The following is a 21,811-nucleotide window of genomic DNA, read 5'->3' as shown; positions in this document are numbered from 1 at the left end:
AGGCCAGTTTGCCCCGTATCTGAGGCTGCCTACGGTATTGTAACCGCACAGAGTACGGCCCTGCCCGTCTCTTATAGGTGTTCTTAATTAATTCCAGCATACCTGAACAGACTCCGTGGAGCTGTTTATTGCAGGTACCTGTTACATGGGCCATGGTGAAAAAGTTCTATTTTTGGTTATTAAATTGTCTCAAACGTTTTGTTTTGATGACAAAAGGGCAAGTCACGGATCATATTTGCTCCCGTAAAGAGCCTTTTCGGTGGTACCTGTTTGGGTACAATAGCCCTCTCTCTATGGTCACCGAAACACAGAACTTCCTTGGTGGTCGCCATGGGGTCTCACGGCGTGCATTCCTGAAATCTTGACGGTCGCCGAAAACCGTCGGAGGCTCGCTGGAGTTTGAGATTATGTGGGAGACAGAGGCGGAGGTATTATGAACGCATGACAAACTTGTCAGAGACTGACTGTTTACGATAAATAATCTGGGAAAAGTTTAACAGGAAAGTATGTTTAAATTTTCTATTTTCAAGTTCAAACGTGTTTTAAGTTTTCAATATTTTACCTCTTTAGGAGGTGAAACAAGTGTCTTTGGTCTGAGACCCTTCCTGAATCATCCCCGAATAGATTTAACCTAGTTTTGTTCCATTGAGAATGTCAGCAATGATGCCGTGAGAAAGAAAACATCAAAAAAGGTAACAAACATTTTTTTTTTTCTCAAACAATTTTTTGTTCAACGGAACTATCGATGACGCATCAATTCGTAATTACCTGTCACGGCTTTGTTTTGAAAGTGACGTTGTCCTTGTTACTTGTAATTTTTGTGAAGCTTTGAGTCATTGCTCTGAGATGGCGCCAACGTTAGAATTCCTTTTTACCAATAATATGACGCAATTATGTATGCACATCTTCGTTATTCTCCGACCAAACAAAAGCATTGTGTGTACTGTTCGTATGTCTAAATGAACGTGTTTACTAAAACCTTTTGTACTACCCATAAGTCATCCCTTAGGGTGTTAATTTAACGTCATCTCAAAGCTATTGATACAGAAATTATTTGGCTGTCAACTGAGCAGTCTTTTGAAGACAGGAAGTGCCTAATTGACCCTTTTGAAATAACGGTGTTGAATGAAATCATTTTCGGCTCGTCTCCTCCCGAACACAGGTACTATTGTTCAGGTAAAACAAACGATGAGTAAGAGGGAAGGCGCTTGAAATCATAGGCGTAGCAAAGATGTTATGTACAATAATATATTAAAAACGTGTTATATACAATAACATATTAACAATTATCTACGTAAGTTATATAAGTAACGACATCGGAATCATGTTAGGGCCATATTGGCGGTTGCTTCTGTAATAGTTTCCTTGCTATCTCCCGATTCTTTCCTGATGGTTTCCTCAAATTCCGCGGGGTCTATAAGTTTTTTCTTGCCAAATGGAGGGGGACCGAATAAGCGCTCCACGTCATCGTAGTTCAGAGTTTCCTTTTTGAGCAAGTTTTCTGCGAGCTAGACAAGTTCAATAGATTTTGTATTATTTTTTAATAATAGCAGTACTCTACCAGCTCTAGTTTATCTCGGTTCTTATTCAGGACTTCCTCAGTATGTTGATAAGCCAGGGCCACCAAGCGGCGCGCCTCCAAATCAATTAAATTGGCAAACTTCTTGCTATAAGGCCTTCTCCCTAGTTCCTTGATCTCCTCCTCGGGGAAACTAACCAATCCCACATTCTCATTCATGCCATACTCCTTGACGTTGGCATAGGCCATTTTAGTGACCTTGTCCAGATCGTTTTGAGCACCAGTGGTGATGCGATTGAACACTAGCGCCTCGGCCGCTCTTCCCCCGAGCGCCATGCACATTTTGTCGAACAGCTGTAAAGAAATTGTTACGCAACAAACAAATAATAACCAAAGGAACCCACCTCCTCCCTAGAGTGTAATTTTTGGTCCTTGGGCACATACTGGGCGAAACCTAAAGCCAAATTGGTTCTGGGAACTATGGTGACCTTCAAAAGAGCGTCAGTATGCTTGAGCATCCACCCAACTAGGGCGTGTCCAGACTCGTGATAAGCCACCACTCTTTTCTCCTGTGGGGACATTGAGTGAGACCTCTTTTCAGTGCCTCCTACCAATCGCTCCACCGCATATTCCAGATCGTTTCCAGTGACTTTGTGCTGCTTCAAACGAGCCGCGTGTAAGGCAGCTTCGTTGCACACATTGGCAATATCTGCTCCACTGAAACCCGGGGTTAGAAATGCCAACCTGCGTCATCAATAAAGAATTACAGTGATCTGCAATTTGGTTTAAGTATTAATAACCTTTTGGAATAGGTGTCTGGAGGTTGTTCCAAGGCAATTCCCTTGAGATGCAACTGAAATATTTCGTTGCGTTCAATAAGGTCGGGGTAGTCGATGAGGATGTGTCTGTCGAATCTGCCGGGTCTCAATAAGGCTTTATCCAAGATGTCCGCCCTGTTGGTTGATGCCAACATGATGACGTTCTCTTTGCTGGCCATGCCATCCATCTCCACCAAAAGTTGATTCAGGGTTTGCTCGCTCTCACCACTTGCGCCCGAGCCCAAAGTCCCGCTCCGTTTGCGTCCCACCGCGTCAATTTCGTCGATGTAAATTATGCAAGGGGCTCGTTTTCGGGCCTCTTTAAATAGGTTTCTGCAAAACGAATTTAAACATTTTTTACGTTGAAACATCAATTGAAACAATCGGTCTTTTATAGCAATTTTCTCGACAATTAGTGAATAGGTGTGATTGTACAGTATATTCTTTAAGCCTTTTATTACTCCCTCCCTCCATTGTTTTATACAAACACTTACTCACCTGACCCTCGCAGCCCCCAAGCCCCCAATCATTTCGATAAACTCCGACCCGTTCATGGACAAAAACGGCACATTAGCCTCAGTGGCCACCGCCTTTGCCAAAAGTGTTTTGCCGCAGCCGGGCGGCCCTGCAACGTCATTTTTAGTTTTTTTTTTGGTAAGTCTAATTAAACCAAAACGTACCCAATAAAAGAGCACCTTTAGGCACTTTAGCCCCTAGGGAGCGGTAATGCTCTGGTCGCTTCAAATAATCCACAAATTCGTTAATCTCCTGTTTGGCCTCTCTGAGTCCCGCCACATCTTTGAAGTGTACCCCCTTACCCTGCCCTATGAGGGGATCCACGAGGGTGAATTGTGCCCTCGTCATTTGACTCTAGTGAATGACTATTAAGAGAGATTGCTAAAGCAGAATTTGGTGGTACTAACAAAGACGTCCATATTGAGGGGAGCTCTGATGGCCTTATTTTTGGCTAGGTACCAGATGAGAAGTCCTACAAATACCAAGGATGTGAGCAGCTTTCCAGCTGAATCAGTACCCCTTTCATATGTTACAGGAACCCCATCTTTGATTCCCAACCTACGCTCTGCTTCCCTGAGCTTCTTCTCAAATTTCTCCACATCTGCTATGTTCATGTGGTAAGTTCGAATATCTGACTATTGCAGAAAATACTATTAATCTAGGATTATCACAACTTTCTCGACGCTACCTTTTTGCCCTTAATTATAGCACCTTCATGTAAGATTATTGTAACTATATCAATATCTGGTCTCACAATAATCTGCTCCACTTCCCCTTTTGCAAGCATTTGATAAAGAAATTCGTTCCAGGACACATATCGAACCACCTATATAACTAACATTCATGCAAATTCACAATAAAAATTACATCAACTCACTTCTGGTTGATTAGTACTAGGAAACATTAAGGAAATAATAGCAATAAACATATAGGCAGTCAACATCCAAATCAATGCTTTAGCTACTAAAGTTGATAGTTTATCTTTGCCGTCATCATCATCTTTGTCTGAAAATTGTTGGGTAGCGATTAAATGCTTGTGCTGAAGGGTACGTACCTGGCCTATTTGAGTCTGGAAGTTTGGGGCCTTCTTTTTGCCTCCTAGAGGCAGAGGTGCTGAAGCACTTCGTCGAAACAAGGTATGAATGCAGGTGAGAGACGTCGATAAGGCTCGAGCGCTGCAGCAATGCACAGACAGCTGCATATTCTTTATTTATTATTTTTAGATGCTAATAAAGACAAGAGAAAATTTCTAGTATATTTCCCACAAAAGAAATCGAGCAAAACTATGCCGTTAATTTGAGATATTGTAAATCAGTCTAAAACTCCGAAATACCTTTCGAAAGATTACGTTTGACGGTGCCCTCGAATGAAGTCCTCGTTTTATGCCTTTACTGCTAATCAGTGGAACCTGCGAAACACAACCCGAGGCCTTCAAACTGAAGCCCGAGTTGCCCAAAATCAATTTCAAAGGCAAAATGCCGCTTTTTAAACATCTATACATTTTTAAATTTGATTTTCATTGCGGTAACTCAACTTAAAAAAATTGTAATTAAATGTGGGGTTATATTTTATTGTGCTGTCACTTATTGATAGTAGATAGTTTGGACCTCTCATTTGTGTGTGGACAGACCAGGATCACATTACTATCCTTATTTATAGCCTCACGTTAGAGGAGGATAGCAAAATTAACACTAATAAACGATCAGCGGCATCTCTTGGTGATAATTTGGGTCATTCTACAGTGTCCGCCATTTATTGTTAAAATTCGGGATTAATTTTCGTTTATTTTCTTACTAATTACTATATAGTTGTTAATTAAAAAATCCGTTTAAGTGTTTCCTAATTAAAAATAACTGTTGCTTCAGTTATTTGCCTTGTTTATCATGAAATTTGAGTTACAAATAGCACAAATCTCTCTTCATTAAAAAAAGTATCAGGAGGAAGGAAACAAATACCTCTTTCTCCTGTTGTCCTAATAACAAGTTTCGATTTTGCGACAATTTCGTTTTGCCAACTAAAAGTGTCAATAGCAGAGAAAAAACTCTTTTATGTTTCTGCTCTCCTAATTTTTATTTGAAATGTTTGATGCAGCTAATTTCAGTAGTTAAGGTACAGACTCCTGTTGCAAATAAAGAATTAAAACTTTATTCTGTATCTTTCTTTCAAACCAACGCCTGTTTCTTTGCCAAGTTTTTACCAAAACTGTACATTCCTGAAAAAAAAATATTACTGAATAATATGGTGCAGAGTCCAAATCACATTTTAAGCACATTATCAAATCCTAAAGATGAATGATGCAAATAAATGACTGAACCAAGTCAATGAAAAACTGAAATTTGAAGGGAAAACGACGATAAAACATGAAAATGTTCGTTGAAAACAGTAGTCAAAATAAAAACTTATACAAAGCGGGTACTAGAGTCCTGTCATGGACGTCACGGTAGTCCTATTATATGTAAGCTCGTTATTTATATTGTTTACTGGCACTACTAGAGTATTAAGAGCAATGTCAACTAACTCCAAAACACAAGAAGAAAGTACTTTATGTTTGTTATTCTGACGTTGTCACTGTCATACCAGATAGACATTTGTTTATTTAAATAATAATAATTAATTAGATTAATTGTAAAACATTTCTATAAACAGTATGATACATATGATAAGAGCAGTGATTGTGCTGAATGCGTCATACGAAGATTAATTCCATTAATGTTTACTCAACTATTTAATCGTACTTCTATCTCGAAAACAAGCGCAAAATACTTAAATTAATCTTTCAAATCTCCTATGCAAGGTTGCTCATCCTACTAATTTTTTATTAAAAATTATAATACTTAGATAAATAACCTTGTCTTATATAAACAACAGTTATGTTATCTGCATCTTTTCTTTGTTTGAATTGCAACAGAGTGTTTAGTAAACAATCGTTCTAAATGGTGAGTGACCAAAGACATAATGGAAAAACCAGTACCAGCGCCCAGGGAGAGCAAAAAGCCTGTTCCCACTCCCCGTAGGAACGCAGGAAGCAGCAGGAGTGTGCAAACTGCTACGAATGAAAATGAGAAAACCCACAGGACAGAATCGACTGAAATTGACATAGTCGAAACCAGCATCGAGAAGAATTCAAGTGGAAAAATAGGGGGTGACAAAGGAGAACAAGTTAATACTTTTTCAAGAAGGGTTACCAATGCTTCCAAGCAAATTGCTGGTAAGAAAGTTTTGCTGAATTGGGTCATGTTTCAATACATGTTAAATATTGATTTAAACATTACCAAGAATCTAGATCACACTATCATGTTTGAACAATAACCAGATTGTACAACCCCATTTAATTAAAATTTATTAAATCAAATTTAAGTCCTTAAACTGTCTGGTGGACCCTTTCAGTTACTTACTCTTGTTGATCCATTAATAATCCTATATCTTCAGTGACATCTTTGACCATACTCAGCTGGAGCATGTTTCATCCCTAATTTCCTGTTTTCGTTTAGACCTTCAAGGAAATTCAATATACCATATAATATCCTCTTTGTTTTTGATCATTCTGCAATATGCACCAATGAATCACTCATTTATTAGCCAACTGGGTACTTAACTGTTAGTAATGGGAGTTGGTCAGAAGGTAAAATAATTGTGTGCAATTTAGGTGTTGTTAACTGAATATTTTTGCCATTTGCTTATAGGCAATTTCTAGGTAAATATTTGACTTTGATAAGTGTGTTGAAATGGAATTACAAGGCTTTTAATAAACTGATTGATTTTGTTAATTACATCGTGTGAAATCATCCTTTGATGATTTCTGTCTGTGCAAAGCTGACTCACTAAAACATCTATTATAAAAATGCGTATTCACCATTGTCAAGAAAACTCAATTATTTATATTAAAAGTGAAATATATTATATTAACTCTGGTATCAGGTAGAGATGGAAAAGCGTCAGTTTTGCATGCATGTCTCTGCCTTGTATGAAACAAAAAAAAAATGTTTTCTGTTCTCAAACGACATTTACAAAAAAATATCTCTTAAAAATCATTGGCATATGTCGAAGCGTTTTGAAGGAATGCCTTGCAAAATTCTCTGTTCCTCTACATCGAAACCATAATAAAATTCCCAACTTCCAAAGGAACATTCTCAACTCTCATTCTCATATCTTAATATTTCTATTATATAAACGATTTGTAGGCGATTTGGGACAGTTGGTTCAACACCGAAAAAAAGCAGTAATTGAAGGTACCCGCCAAAGCATGCGACGCATAACGCGCAAGTTTAGCTTGGTATCACAAGATGTAACGCGAAAACCTGTGAAAGAGAAGGACAAGGGCCAAGATCATCTAGACGTTGAAATGTTTAAAAACATTAGCTTTGAGTCTCCTTTAAGCCGCACGAACAGCATTTACAGCAATGTCGAAAATGAGCTGGGCTCTGAAGGTTCCTCAAATGAATCCTTGAACTTGCCCCCGCCACAGCACCCTCCGCCCCCATTGCCTGATGTAAGTTTATACGACGCTCCCTCTAGTTCGTCCCCTGTACCATCCAGCAGCAATTCCAGTGGTGTTAATATAAAGAGGCCTGAGGAATATGAAAGTGTCTTTCCTGCAGCACCATATAACAGTGACTCTGATGGTTGTATTGATAATACTGAAAGTAACGTCGAAGAGAACATGAATTTATCCAGGTCCGCTTCATGGTCCTTTTATGACAGTGTCGATTTAGCGACTGCCCATACACAGGACAATATTTATAGTAACATAGAAAAACGTAGCCGCTCTGACTTAACTAGCAATAGTGTTGATAGAATAAACAATGCAGTATTAATACCAGATAAAATTGACGTGAACCAAGGTACCAGCGTTCAGAGACCTGAGTCCAATGTGTCATCTGAAAGTCACCAAAACTCTATCTACGAGAACCACCAAATATCTCTGAAGAGATTCGAGCGTCCGGCGGAGAAAATTAGAGCCTCCAAGAGCGTCATAATGCAGTTCGACCCTTTGAGTACAGATGCGTTAGGTAAAGCACTCAAGACTTAAAAAAAAATCCAAACGTAACCGTTTTGTTTAGACACCAGCGCCACGGAATTCTCCGAAATGAACCTACTGGAAGAGCTGCTACAGGGCGATCTCTACGGCAACATTTCCGAAGCGTATACATTCGACGATGCGGATTGGAGCGTTAGCAATGAATCGGAGGGCGGGGAGGACTTCCTGAACCCGCCAACTCCTCCATTGAGGTTCGATTCCTTGCCAGAGGAGGAGGGGACACTGCATGAGGAGACCAAAAAAGAGGATGAAAAGCCGCCGCAAGTTGGGAATGTAAAGTCCCGGACTAGTTGGTTTACTGACGACAATGTGACGGCCTCTAGGTAATTTTTGCCATCACAATTTTTTAACTGAGAAAGTCAAAAATGATCAAAAAACGTTTAATTCAAAACATTCTGCTCATTTATTAACCGTAAAATTTGAAAAACAAAAAAAATACCAAAAAAGTGTTTTTATCAATATCGTAGTATCGGTTGCTCCCATTTTCCCTGGAAACGGTGATGTTTTCTTTGCGTTTATTGTCACCTAAATTCGAAGAATCATTATCGGACCAAAGGCGATCGAAAATACTATCTCTGTTTGCAGAGGGCCGATTGTAGAGCCGAAAAAGAACTGGCTAAAACAGGTCTTCGACAAGGCTCCAGAGGTGTTTAAAAGCAACAAAAGTAACGAGAATTTGGTGCTGCAGCGCCCGCAATTAGGAGGGCGGAAGTTTGTGAATAAAAAGGGCATGCTCTATAAGGTCACTATCATTTCATTTTCCAAAAAAAACAGTTGCGAATTTTACTGAATTTCATTTTCTCCTACTTCAACGCTATTTAGGTGCAAGGAGGGCCCGTCGAGGACCTTTTCGGCGAGTACAGCGGAAGGTGGTGCGTTCTAGAAAATTCCGATTTGTTCTGTTATTCCGACAACACTTGTCAACATTTAAGGGAGCACATCGCCGCCTCTAACATATTGAGTATACAGGTTCTTCAGGATGCCAAATACAAGTACAAGTAAGTGAATGACCGGCAACAAAAACTTTGAAATTAACTGTATAAAAATGCATTACTAATACAAAAGAAACTCGCAAATGGAGGAATAAAAAGTATATTTAAAAGGTTTTTTTTTAGATACGACAATGACGATCTGCATTGTTTTGAATTGAATATCACGGGCAAAAGCAGGGGCGGGCATATTTACGGATCTCGGAACGTTTCGGAGAGACGTTACTGGCTGCAATCTTTGGCTGAAATGCTCACGCAACGCTTCAAATCGCGACTCACTACCAATTTCATTCGGATGGGCTGGGCTTACGTCAGAGAAGGTACTTAATTTCAAGATATTTTTTCAAAAAAAAAAACGACTTCATCGTAATCGTCGCATGCCCCTGTTTTCAATAAAAATTGAGTATATTTCTTCTCCTAATAAAGAACAGTTAAATCTTTTTAATTGCAAAGAAAATCTGGGGTTTTTCATATAGCACAACGTAACTATATAAAGCGGAGCCTCGCACGCCTATGTCTTCTGCGAAAAAACGAGTGATTATTTCTTTCTATTTATAAAAAAATAGTTTCAGCTGCTTACGGCCAAAAATTCAGTGGCTATTCAAGTAGTTAATTTAAATGGAAAAATATCTCGATTTAAAAGTTTCTCGGAAAATAGTTTTTGGTGTTTCTACAGGTGTCAGCGGGGAGTGGGCGGGTGCCTGGATAATCCTCAGTGAGCGGGAGCTGCATTATGCGATCGACAAGCACTCGGTAAAGATCATGGATTTGCGTAAAGCGCGGTCTGTGGGGCTGCAAGGTTTGTGTTGAATTTTAAAGTTAATTGAACGTTTAGAGAGAAACCCTTCTTTGACCAGGTTTTCAAGATTCGGACAAGAACCCGAAAACCAACGACCGAGGCCCAAACATGTTGGTCGATTGTCAGGATTTGGTTCTTTATTTGCGCATGTGGACCTCAAGGGAAACCAAGGCACCATTTTAATGCCGTTTTTGATTCAATTTAAAGCCGAAATTTCCAGGTGTGGCACCACATACTCAAATTGGAGGCCCACAACAACGGCGCCAACATTGACCAGCAGCAACTCACTAAAAACGACATTCCCGTCATTGTGGAGAAGTGCATCAATTTCATTTACGTGCACGGTAAGCGATATTTTTTGACAAATTTTGTTCAACTCGATATCATACTTTTGAGAACTGTCAAATAAACTTGACACGTTTCAATCTTGAATGTTTTCAGGGAGTATGTCGGAGGGCATTTACCGGAAAGCGGGAACTGGATCTTCGATTTCGGATCTTTTGTCCAAATTCCGAAAGGACGCGTTCGCCGTTCAATTGACCCGTAATGCGTACTCTGAGTATGAGGTCGGTACCGCCTTAAAGAGGTTTTTTAGGGAATTTCCAGAACCCCTATTCGGCTGCGATCATAGGCAATACTTGTACGAAGTGACTAGTAAGTGGTTTTTAGATTTTCTCCTTTTTTCCAAGTAACTAAAATTTAAAAAATATCTGCAACAGTTCTCTCAAATCCCACACTGTGCCGTCTTCTGTATTTCCGAATGTTTGGGTGAATTGTTTTTCTTCTCACCACTTCCAGAGCACAACGTGAAAGACGAGAAAGTCCGCATGTTCAAAGCAGCTCTGGATCAACTACCGCCCGTATCGTACAAAACCGCTCGAAAATTGTTGGGCCATCTGCATTTTATTAGTAATCAGAGCGCCAAGAATTTAATGACCGTCGAGAATCTGGCGTCGATATGGGGGCCTACTTTGGTACATTATGAGGTATGTTTATACAAGGACATAAACATTAGATACGTAACATGCAAACTTGCAGGACAAAGACGAAAAGATGAATAAGAGCAATGGGGCGTTGCACGTGCAGGACGCTGAAGTGGTCTGTCAGCTAATCAAGTACTACAGATCCATCTTTCCGGAAGATCCGGGCGAGTTGGAAAGAGAAAAAATGATGTTAACGGTACGTTCATTTGTCATCGATCGTCTATTGTAATTTAAGATGGGGGCTGTCGAGAACTACCTCCATTTTGTAGTGCTCTGTTATGAATTGATAATATACTAAATAAGGTACTAAAAAAATGCACGCAAAGTCCGCAAGGAGCGGTAAATCAGAAAATCGCCGGAGATCTTCGGGTGTGGATTTACATTTTCAACAAACACGGAAAGGCCCTCAACCTCGGGGTAATATGGACTAAGCCTATCTTGACCGCTATTACGAAAATTATCTTGACTTAGATTGGACCCCAGCGAACAGCTTACGAGGTGTGCCTTGAAATTAGCGAGACCATCAACACTCCCGTGCACAAAATCATACTCGAGGAGACGGTACTCGGCGACAGGCTCACTCGACCTCTACATCACACCGAAAAGGTAAGCAATGCGATATCAAGTGTCGAAGGAAGAAGATATTGACGTGTGTCAATTGTCTTCTGAAGGTGTTGGACGTGGTGCTAAGATGGAGCTACTGGGACGAGTGCGACCGCAAAGACAATTATCTGACCTGTGTCAACTTGTCCAAATACACAGAGTACATGGGAGGCAAACCAGCCACTCTGTCCGGAGAACTGAAGTTTGCGGACAGCAAATCGCGGCTGTTCAAACCGTTCATGTTCCAGTTCACGCAGGGCAGCTTGACCGTCTTCAAAGACAAACATTCCGTAAGGCCTGCTTCAATACTAATGACTAATTGTGAAACTTTTCTATTATATCTAAGAGCGACGTTAACCAGTATCAGCACTCGTGGCGCATAGAGGAAATTACCTGGTACTTGGGACATGAGCAGAAGCGCATGCCACAGTCAAGATGGACGGCCACCTTCCTCCTCAACGGGCACAACCCGAATCGTACTCGCGCAAGTCCATATTTCGGTAACGTGGTAGTTTGGAGCGACGCGGAAGTGCGAACCAATTGGTTGCGCACTATGTTGTCAGCTCGTTATCCGAATAATCTAACACCGCCGCCTCGGTTGGTCACATTTTAAGAAAAAACTGACTGTTTTGGTAACGTCGCAAAAATTGACATAATCATGAAATTTTTATAGTTGTTTTTTGCATCGTTGCCGATTCTTGCCTAATCTCCTCTTTACAGAGAATTACTTAAGACGTATTTAATTATGTGCGGAAATTATGATAGTTTATCTAGCTGAAAACAAAATACGTAGTCGTTCATCACATTTTTCCATATGCACGGACAGATCTGGTCTTACCAACAAGGATCCTGAAATTAATGTGATGTTATTTTTGTAGGTAATATTTGCCTTTTAGCTCTAACTTTACAGATACTTTATTTTATGTAATTTTTATATTTTATTTTTTAAGCAATTGCGATGAGTAATTTACTGGACATTATTGTGAGAGTTTGGCGTTTGTATTCAGCAGCAAAATTATACTCAATTATTTGGACGCAGATCGCGAGGAAATCTGGGTAGAAAAAAAAAGATTTTCGGGCGCCATCTTCTTATGCTACTTTACCGCCATATTTTAGGGCCGCATTTGCCCGAATTAGAAAAAAGTCTGTCCAGTTTAAAGTGGCCAAAATGGTGTATTTTTAAGAAATATCTAAGAATGTTATACAAGGAAAGGTTTGACTTGTTGATTCGTGCCTTCTTTACCAAACAAATATGTGATACAAAATAGGGCTCAACAATAGATGAAAAAAATATATTTTTCTCTAAATTACGTAAATATTTTATGTACTACACATAGTGTCGCATAACTCAATTTATACAACAATACAAGAAATTTTAACATTGAACCGTTTTTTTTTTTTTTAATCAAATTGACCTTCAATAACCACTCAAAATGACGACATTGACCCACGGCGAATTGCGTTCAGAAGTTTTGTTTTCGTGAATTATAATTATGGTAATGTTCAATCAAAGAGTGGTTCTACGAAATCGACCACTTGAAATTGCGAAAGTCAAAGATACAGGAAAAAAAAGTGCGCAAAAACTTATTTAACGAGATATAAATGTTTGGGAGATAATACTTGTTGTAAACTGGATGGATAAAGTTTATTGTTGGTTCTATAGATTGAAATTAGGAGGAGGCTCAAAGAATAGTTATTTAGCGCAAGGTGCATTATTGCAATGCGATAAGTGACGTCAACATTTTTACAATATTAATGCCACAACTTAATCGCTAAAGGTCAAGATGTGTATTGGTCAAAAGTGCGAAAACACTCTTTAAAATCCAATTTTCTATATCGATTTGCCCACGGACGGTGGGTCAAAACTAAAACCAAACTACCGTCGAAATCATCACAATTCCCAAATGAACCATTGGGAAAATCAATAAAGGGGCCATTCAAAATAAATAATGTGATTTTCTTCGCATTTACACCTCAAAAGTGTAATTCCGGCACTTTAGGAAATTGATGTTCCTTGAGTAGCCGCTACGGAGAGCGTCTGGTATGTGCAGTTTCCAGATCTTTTAAAATGTTAAAAAAAAGACATTCAAACCGTCTAAAAACCAGTGCAAGGCTGTGATTACGATATAGAATTCTGGAAAAGTGTGGAAAACTTGAAATGAAATTTTCCACATATTGCCATTTCTAGGATTTTCAGCATTTTAAGCTCATCTTAGGGCGATTTCAAGAAGTGGACCAGTGAAATTTTAAGGGAGCAAAGCAATTTTAGACGCAATCCATGAATTGGTTTTTAGGCAATTTTGGAGGTGCCTCGTCCTAAACGAACCTAACGAGCTCTTCGAGGACCAGGAACAAACACGCTCGTTTTCCCATAACAATTACTGCGGGGGATTACTATTTTTATTTCTGGCTCGAGTAACAATTACCAAGAAACGTTGTAATTGCTCTTTAGCGGTGGTTAGCTTTATTTAATGGGATTATATGTAATGGCGCCCAATTAGCAATAATAAAATTCAAGTATTATTTACATAATTAATTTCTAGAAACATAGAAATACCCTTATAACATTGTGATTTACAAGGTGATGTAACGAGTATAAAATAGATGACGCCACTATAAAACCCTAGCATGTCACCTTGTAAAAAACACTCCACCCTGTATTGCAATAAACCAACAAATTTATTTTTCTAGGCGAAAAGGTACTTTACCTCATTCGTAACTATTTTGCATAAAAAATAATTAACTCTGCGAAATTAACCGCATCGTAACGTCACTAAATACACATAATATAACAATATAAGGCAGTTGTACATAGGGTGGAAGCAGGCAGTACGTAGAATCAAAATGGTTGCGAAACTCCTTGGTATCGCCTTGGCATTTTGCCTGGTTTGCTTTGTCTTAGGCGAAGGTGCGGCAATCCCTAGCGGAGATTTGGGGCTGATCAAAGAAGAAATGCAACCAATACCAGAAGGGGTAACAATAATTTTAGTGATAGATTCGGATATTGCAAGTGTTAGTTTCAGACGAGCGACCTCTCCAGGAGTAAGAGGTCGCCAGAGCCCCGTGGAGGAAGAGGAGGAGGTTTCGGCGGAGGAGGCGGTTTCGGAGGTGGCGGAGGTTTCGGGGGAGGCGGCGGATTCGGAGGAGGATTCGGGGGAGGTTTTGGAGGTCAGTATGGATGTAAAAAAAAGATGGGTGAACGTTCACGGAGTTTTTTCGCCGTTTCAGGAGGTGGAGGCCGAGGGCGCGGCGGCCATAGGGTTTGCGGAGGATGCGGCAAATGAAATAATACATGAGAACGAATAAATTTTGCTGAGAAATGAATTGAATAAAGTGGTATATCATTGAAATTTTATTATTGATTTAAAAACCTGAAAACCCGTTCAAGTCTAGTCACATTAAATCATCCACAAAATCTCGAATCTTATAATTGAATTTATACTAATAACCGTTGTTTATTTGCATAAAATATTTAAAAATTCTCATATAGCAGGATTTTTTCCTTAAATTTTAATATTCATAGATTATTAGCATGACGTTAATTTAACACCATGGGAACGCTGAATGTTCATATCTGCTAATCGGTAACGAGAACTATACATAACCGTTGATAAAAGTGAGCATTGTTAGTGGTTCTTAGCACATTTTTCGTAGAGCGTTGCGAGTACGAATAGGGCTTCCCCACATCACGGGTCTTTTTCTGAAAGAATTTATGCCTCAAAATGTACACAATTAAGTCTGCTAACAATCCAAAATTTGACCGTTTGAGTTCCGAAATACAGAAGTGGCGACTAGGTTAAAATTCAGTGGCGTAGACCCACCCCACGAGCATTGGCGACATAATTTTTCATATTTTGCCTTTAAATAGCCAGTTTGCGCCGCTTTTCAAAAAAATTCAGTAAAAGATGATCTTATAAATTGCATTACACCAATCCAGCCACATAAGATTCGAATTTTTGCACAAGTGACTGGAAAAAATATTCCACCGTGGGAACAGTGGCGTAGACCGCAGAGACGCTGTCAGATTGGTTATACCGTACGGCTCTGGATTGACAGTTTTTAAAAAATTGTCATTTTTTCAAAATTCAAAAGCAGCTTTAAATAGGACAAAAAAAATACTAACCCTTGGAGTTCGTCTATTTTTTTAAATGTTACTTACGTTACCAATAACATGAAATGCCCAATTTTGAAAAATTGAAACATGGATCGAACAACATTTCAAATTAAACGTCTTTTAAAATTACATTCAATGGCGCATTGAAATTCAAAATGAACCGATGAATTTGTGAGAAAAATGAGTATAAATTTGGCAAAAATGCAATATAAACGACTATATATTTATATTCATGACCGTAGAGGTCTTTTTGAAAATTTTAACGATAGGATGACGCCATTCACTTAACTAGTACTCGAAATTGATAAATCAGTAGCGTAGAGATCCACAGTGCAAAATTATACCATGCGAAAAAAATATTGGTACAATTTAAAGAATTTAAAGTTATATTTTTTAATATACTATACATACATATATATATATATATATGTGAGGTACTACCAGATTGTTAAAAATAGAATTTTACATTTAAAAAAAAAAAAAAACATAAAATCAGACATCTAAAAGGTGAAGTAAAAATTTTATTAACAAAAAATTCTGTAAATGTTTATTCAACACTAGTTTTTACCGTGGTTTGTCGTGGCCTTGGATCTACTCTGCATGGACCTTCTTATGCAATATAAATATATCTCTGATGTATTCGTATATAGGTAAATAATATAAAAATTATTAGTCCAAGAGCAACATCAAATCAACACTCCATTTAATCCTTCTGCGTGAGTCTTCTGAAGCACAAATTCGACTCAACCCTCATTGGAATTCGCTGAACGTTCCATTTCCTTAACAATTTTAAGACAAAAAGGACTTTTTGTGGAGGGAAAATGGAGGTAGCCGCAACCCCTGACTAACGGAATGATTAATTTCCCGAACAATGATAAACCGAATGTCGAAACAGAAGAGAACATATAAAATAACCGGCGAAGCTACCAGAAAATCAGATCATTGAAGATGTTCTATCTAAAGGTGCTCGTTTTTGTCGCTTTGGCGCTATGGACCATTGACGCCGCTCCCAGCATCCCTGAAGAGCAGCAACCCGCCGGAGAAGTCCAGGTGAGATCCTTCATTCACTACTATACTTATGAACAAAAAAAAAATCGGAAATATAGGTGCTTTTGGTAGAGCCAGTTGCAGTCGTAAGAGACCGAAGGTCTCCCGGCGGATATGGAAGTGGAGGTTTAGGAGGAGGTGGCGGATTTGGAGGCGGTGGTGGTTACGGAGGAGGCGGTGGTTTTGGAGGAGGCGGAGGTTTCGGAGGAGGAGGAGGTGGTAAGTTATTAAAAAGAAAAGATGTACAGTAATGAAATCATGTATATTAGGAGGCGGCGGTGGTAGGGGTCTAGGAGGAGGAGGTTATGCAGGAAATTCTCGAGGCGGAGGTTTTGGAGGTAAGATAATTTGCTACAATGATTAAATGAGTGGATGAGAAGTTTGTTCTCAAGGAAATGGCCACCACGGAGGAGGCGGTTTTGGTGGTGGCGGACGAGGTGGATACGCGAGTGCTACCGCGACAGCCAGCGCCAAAGCTGGAGGATAGTAAGTTCTAATTTTTTTTTTCAATCACCCTGTATATTATTGTACAATATTATTTACTTTAACAAGATATCAGACTTAAAAAAAAATCCTGTCTAAACGAGAACATCTATATCTTGATTTAAAAAAAAATACATGATTTTCTTCTATTATAGTGGACGCAAATAAACCCCCGACATGAGCTCGAACCTGGATCAGGACCTTAACACTACTTTAAAGAAACAACCGCATCTGTGAAGAATACTTTCTGTAAAAATTTGTAATATAACACTATTATTTTAAATATATTTAAAATCTAATATCTTACGCGCTGTATGATGTATGGCACCATCTAGCGGGCATTACTGCACTAGACGTTAACGTCAAAAGATGGCGTTAAATTGAAAATAACTTCTTTGCTCCTGTGTTAGGCAAATTTAGAGCAATCAATACGAGTTGACCTGAATTTGTTATAGAGGAATCGCTCGCTACACGATCGTCAGTGTGAAGGGAAAAATGTGCCCTACGGTCGGCAGAGCTAATGGCGCTTGGACGCAGGAGGCATGATGAAAGTTCAAGTAACTATTTGCCATTTAATTAAAACTAATGTTATCGAACGATCTTGTTTACTTCGTACTCGATATTGTTTGCCCCCCGATTACTAAACAATAATGCTCGTTGTGCACAAATTTTTAAAAATAAACAAATAATTGCTTATGGTAATTCATAAACTGGTAACAACGTGAAGTAGCCCTATGGTAATGGACCAAATGCTTACAGTCACATTTTTCCTTGCCGTCGTATTATTTTGACCGTCCGCCAGTAATTTTGGAATTTTTAGCGTTTGCGCAGAAGCAGTAAAGTAATTAATTAAATTGCAAAATGGAAATTGGCAACCGAGTCCGATAGGAAGAGAATCGAGTTGGGCACAGTCACGAAATGAGGCAAATAATTGAAAATAGTAAATAAGAAAAATAAAAAAACTAAGCTTTGGTTTGAAATGTAAATCAAAGCCAACACGTGAAATAAATGGACAGAAGCATTTTATACTTAGTTCATGCCCATTTCGCCTAATTCTATGTAAACGTGAAGAATTTTAAACTTCAATTATTTTTAACAGAAAATAAACCGTTTATTCAATTAAAATACGAGTAGGTGGTATCCCTCCATAATGCAGCAATGTTTCAAACTCTCTTACATATATATATATATATATATATTTTTTCTTATAGGTTGTAGTCAATGGCTTGGGCCTCTTCAATCTGTCCCTAGTTTACCATTTGTTGGTATTGCCAAATGTCGGTCAGATCTCGATACAGGCGAGGAAATGCTCCATTACGTTAATAGGATTATAAAGACGTGTCTATGGCAGAAACGAAAATTTGATTTAGCTCATTGCCATGAGAACATCCAGTATATTTATTATGTCATTAAGAGCAATCTTAATTTGGTAACATTCTCATTCTATTTGAAAATTGCTCTGAGTTATCGCACTTTTTGGTGTGCCTTATCATCTTTCCGGAGCCAGTTGGTCAATGATGATAGTGACGACCATTTCCCTCTTTTTAAGGCCGTTTGAAAAGAGACTGTGAAAAATTTCGTCATGATGAGTAAGTCCAGAAAATTTTGAAATAAAAAACCAGATGGAGCTACTAACGCAGCCTCAAATTGCGCAACCACAGATGGCGACGCTGCAATTGAATAATTTCTTTTTTTAGGTGAACCGACCGAAGTGAACCCCCAAAATGGTGTGGGACTTAAACGGGAATTGGGGCTATTTTCCGCTATCAACCTCATTTTGGCCGTAATGATCGGATCTGGCATTTTTGTCTCCCCAGCGCCTGCCCTTAAGTACAGCGGCTCAGTGGGCATGTGTGTTGTTGTTTGGGTCATATGCGGACTTGTCTCTCTTTTAGGTGAGTTTATGCATACGCCTAAAAATCTGGTTGAAAACCATTCATTCACAGGTGCCTTAGCTTTCGCGGAATTAGGAACGGTGATTCCCCGTTCGGGTGCCGAATATGCCTACTTTATGGACTCCTTTGGGCCTTTACATAACTTCTGGGGTCGCCTCCCCGCTTTTCTTTACTCTTGGCTTATGGTGGTATGTCTATAGACGTCCCTAAATCGACTCCAATTTTATGACTCATCAAACAGCTCATAATAAGGCCGGCAGAAGTGGCAGTCATAGTGCTTACTTTTTCGGAGTACCTAAGTCAACCGATAATGGATCTACTCTGCGTGCAGGATCCCGAAAGCGGAAATCACGTCACCAAAGCTGTGGCTCTAGTAGCTTTAGGTGATGAGTCTTTATAGGCAAAACTCTCTTAAATGTTCAATTTTCTCTTGTAGGAATTATCACTTATATTAACGCGAGCAGTGTGAAATTGTACGTGAAGGTGCAGAATATATTTGGGGTTTTTAAGGTCCTTGCATGTCTCGTGGTAATAATCGGGGGAATATATGAGCTCTCAATCGGTGAGTATAGGTGTCTCACCAGTCTGATTAGTATTAAGGTAGTTGTCACTTGAAGGGAACACAAAGAACTTGGCCAAAGGCTTTGAAGGAACCAGCTTTGCCCCCAAAGATGTTGCTCTAGCTTTCTACAGTGGTCTCTGGGCTTATGATGGATGGTCTGCTGTTACCACTGTCACAGAGGAGATCAAAAATCCAGAAAAGTAGCTATTGTTAACAATATTTCAATTGAGATCGTCATTTTGAGAAATCCCAGAAGCGATTATAGTTTACGGTATTGAAACAGCAAGGTGTTGATTTGAAATAACAAGATGGAAAAGCAAATATGACCTCCGTTTTAAAATGAAAAAAAAAATGACTAGGTGCGCGGCAATCCATGTCATCAAATTACCAAGATGACAAACAAATATCTTCCTTTTACCTATGTGAAAATAAATCTTAATTTGAAATAATCAATTTTTGTGTGACGTTTCAATACAAATGGCGATTTAGTAACTTCTTTCGTAATCTTGAAAGCACCACTATATAGGATTTCTTTCACAGAAACATCCCCAGAAGCATACTGATCAGCGTTCCCATAGTGACTGGCCTCTATGTGTTCATGAACGTGGCCTACATGACCGTCCTTTCTATCCCTGAAATGATGAACTCGCATGCAGTGGCTGTGACCTTTGGAGAGCGCGTTTTAGGGCCCTTTGCCTTCATCATCCCTCTGGGGGTAGCTCTTAGCACCTTTGGATGCGCCTTGAGCATCCAATTTGGAGTCACCAGGTATATGACCATTACCACTGTGTCATAAACTAATTATAAATCCAAGTATCATTCTCAATTATAGGCTTTGCTATGTAGCAGGACAAGATGGTTTTATGTTGGAAGCATTTTCTTATGTCCACTACAAGAAGTTGACCCCTTCCCCTGCAGTGGTCTTCCAAGGCCTCATAGCCTTCCTCTTCATAGCTAGTGGAGATATAGTGCAACTAATAGAGTTTGCAAGCTTCCTTATATGGATGTTTTACGGCACTGCCATGGTCTCGTTGCTGATTTTGAGACGCACAAAGCCAGATATTCAACGGCCTTATAAAGTGCCCTTATTGATACCCATATTTATTCTTCTAGTGGCGATTTATCTTAGTGCTATACCTATTCTGACTGACCCAGACCCTATGTATCTGTTTGCATTGATCTTCACAGTTGCCGGAGTTCCAGTATACTATCTGTGTATCAATAAAAGACATCAACCCAAGAGTATTATGAGTGAGTTTAAGGTTGCAAGTTTTGATTTAGGTTAATTTGGAGTTAATTGTTTCAGATAAGGTGACATATGGGATGCAGATGGTGTTTGAGGCTGCGCCTCCACAGGTTGCTTGATACAGCAATAATGCAAGGCCTTAAATTTATTTTGTAATAAAGCTTTTTTAATAAATATTTACAAAAATTACTTACTCACACACACATACATACAATACAAAGCAACCTATTGGGGCCGCATCATCATCTGTGGGGCTTGTGCCTTTCTAAAGTTTGTAAAATGTTCCAAATACTGCTGAATGGTATCAATGGGTGAATAAATGTCCTGCATGCGATTCTGCAAAAACGGAGGTGGGGTGGTGGGCGCTGAAGACCCCAAAAACCCTTGCATGAACTCCACCATTAACTCCCAGCACATGGCCGGCACAACACATGGCTTGTACTCCACTTCCACGAGAACCCCCTTGAAATTGCTACTCACTGTCACTGTGCCCAGCTTCACACAAAAGTCTCCTATCTCATATCTTGGTCCTTTAGATTCTGCTTTAGTCTGCTTTTTTGACTGATAAAAGCTGTTCATTTTCATCATGAGCAAATCAAACAGCCCATCGGTGGCGAGGGGGATGATCTTGGAGCCTGTATCCAGCAGAGAAAAGACAGTGGCAGGTTGCTCGGAGTTGTGCAGCACATGAACGGTTCTCTGGTGACCCAGGGCGGGCACTGAGATATAGGTTTCACAGTCTACGAGGAACTGGCCCTGGGGGGTGGCGCCAAGGGCCACTATACGTTTGTTGAGGATTTCCACAGTTTGAGGCCCCGTGCGATTGTCTATGGGGAATTGAGTGAGCACGGTAACACCCATTGCCGGTTATTGGGGATTTCACATTAAGAAAATGTTCGGAAAATATAAACAAAAATTGTGCTGTAGCACATAACCTCAAAGTTCCTCATGTCATAAATAAGCCAGGACCGTGACGTACGTTTTGGATTCGGGAAACATGTTTCAACACTTATTAGTGCCATTGCGGAATTTTTTATATCTGAGTGAAAAATTTAGTGATGTTAGAAAATATTTAAAAAAATTATTTCTTTATTGTATTATGTTACATTAAATATTTGAGCATTACGTTAATTGGTGCTTAAACGAGATTTTTTGGGGCTTAAGGACGGGCCTGTGCGGCGAAAGGTAATTTTCTAATT

At 39.3% G+C, this 21,811-nt stretch overlaps 5 protein-coding genes across 10 annotated transcripts; 3 read left to right on the top strand and 2 right to left on the bottom strand.

Moving 5' to 3' along the window:
* Positions 1 to 1,232: 1,232 nt before the first annotated feature.
* Positions 1,233 to 4,626, bottom strand: Spg7 (Paraplegin). The gene is made up of 11 exons (XM_066300989.1): positions 4,187 to 4,626; positions 3,908 to 4,079; positions 3,731 to 3,858; positions 3,542 to 3,679; positions 3,261 to 3,488; positions 3,018 to 3,207; positions 2,836 to 2,962; positions 2,320 to 2,670; positions 1,924 to 2,263; positions 1,562 to 1,873; positions 1,233 to 1,508 (listed from the first exon to the last, which is right to left on the bottom strand). The coding sequence occupies exons 1-11, from the start codon at positions 4,352 to 4,354 to the stop codon at positions 1,323 to 1,325; spliced, it is 2,340 nt and encodes a 779-aa protein (XP_066157086.1). The 5' UTR covers positions 4,355 to 4,626; the 3' UTR covers positions 1,233 to 1,322.
* On the top strand, positions 3,365 to 14,615 carry RhoGAP15B (RhoGAP_ARAP and RA_ARAPs domain-containing protein RhoGAP15B). Of its 3 annotated transcripts, XM_066300986.1 has the most exons (19): positions 3,365 to 3,470; positions 5,762 to 6,061; positions 7,035 to 7,862; positions 7,914 to 8,214; positions 8,477 to 8,633; positions 8,714 to 8,889; positions 9,007 to 9,200; positions 9,557 to 9,679; positions 9,738 to 9,850; positions 9,900 to 10,023; positions 10,121 to 10,333; positions 10,478 to 10,665; positions 10,718 to 10,858; positions 10,966 to 11,079; positions 11,134 to 11,268; positions 11,334 to 11,555; positions 11,612 to 14,238; positions 14,289 to 14,433; positions 14,494 to 14,615. In XM_066300986.1, exons 2-17 carry the CDS (start codon positions 5,809 to 5,811, stop codon positions 11,876 to 11,878), a joined length of 3,549 nt encoding a protein of 1,182 aa, XP_066157083.1. In that variant the 5' UTR covers positions 3,365 to 3,470; positions 5,762 to 5,808; the 3' UTR covers positions 11,879 to 14,238; positions 14,289 to 14,433; positions 14,494 to 14,615. The 3 variants fall into 3 exon arrangements, with proteins under 3 accessions (XP_066157083.1, XP_066157084.1, XP_066157085.1); XM_066300987.1 differs by lacking the exon at positions 3,365 to 3,470 and having other exon boundaries at positions 5,428 to 6,061; positions 14,497 to 14,615; XM_066300988.1 differs by lacking the exons at positions 3,365 to 3,470; positions 5,762 to 6,061 and adding an exon at positions 6,096 to 6,547.
* Positions 14,616 to 16,271: 1,656 nt separating this feature from the next.
* On the top strand, positions 16,272 to 17,215 carry LOC136349402 (rRNA 2'-O-methyltransferase fibrillarin-like). 4 transcript variants are annotated; one of them, XM_066300931.1, is made up of 5 exons: positions 16,272 to 16,429; positions 16,486 to 16,642; positions 16,699 to 16,764; positions 16,819 to 16,912; positions 17,065 to 17,215. In XM_066300931.1, exons 1-5 carry the CDS (start codon positions 16,328 to 16,330, stop codon positions 17,075 to 17,077), a joined length of 432 nt encoding a protein of 143 aa, XP_066157028.1. In that variant the 5' UTR covers positions 16,272 to 16,327; the 3' UTR covers positions 17,078 to 17,215. The 4 variants fall into 4 exon arrangements, with proteins under 4 accessions (XP_066157028.1, XP_066157026.1, XP_066157027.1 ...); XM_066300929.1 differs by having other exon boundaries at positions 16,696 to 16,764; XM_066300930.1 differs by having other exon boundaries at positions 16,486 to 16,645.
* A 1,150-nt stretch (positions 17,216 to 18,365) lies between these two features.
* Positions 18,366 to 20,801, top strand: LOC136349400 (b(0,+)-type amino acid transporter 1-like). The gene is made up of 9 exons (XM_066300926.1): positions 18,366 to 18,498; positions 18,607 to 18,804; positions 18,856 to 18,992; positions 19,046 to 19,187; positions 19,241 to 19,366; positions 19,422 to 19,566; positions 19,907 to 20,134; positions 20,199 to 20,617; positions 20,673 to 20,801. The coding sequence occupies exons 1-9, from the start codon at positions 18,492 to 18,494 to the stop codon at positions 20,729 to 20,731; spliced, it is 1,461 nt and encodes a 486-aa protein (XP_066157023.1). The 5' UTR covers positions 18,366 to 18,491; the 3' UTR covers positions 20,732 to 20,801.
* On the bottom strand, positions 20,752 to 21,740 carry MED20 (Mediator complex subunit 20). Its single transcript, XM_066300927.1, has one exon. It carries the CDS (start codon positions 21,471 to 21,473, stop codon positions 20,838 to 20,840), a length of 636 nt encoding a protein of 211 aa, XP_066157024.1. The 5' UTR covers positions 21,474 to 21,740; the 3' UTR covers positions 20,752 to 20,837.
* Positions 21,741 to 21,811: the final 71 nt, after the last annotated feature.

The sequence above is a fragment of the Euwallacea fornicatus genome, chromosome 37 (genome assembly GCF_040115645.1).
Source record: "Euwallacea fornicatus isolate EFF26 chromosome 37, ASM4011564v1, whole genome shotgun sequence".
In the NCBI taxonomy this organism is placed as follows: Eukaryota; Metazoa; Arthropoda; class Insecta; order Coleoptera; family Curculionidae; genus Euwallacea; species Euwallacea fornicatus.
This window is presented reverse-complemented; position numbering and strand designations above follow the sequence as displayed.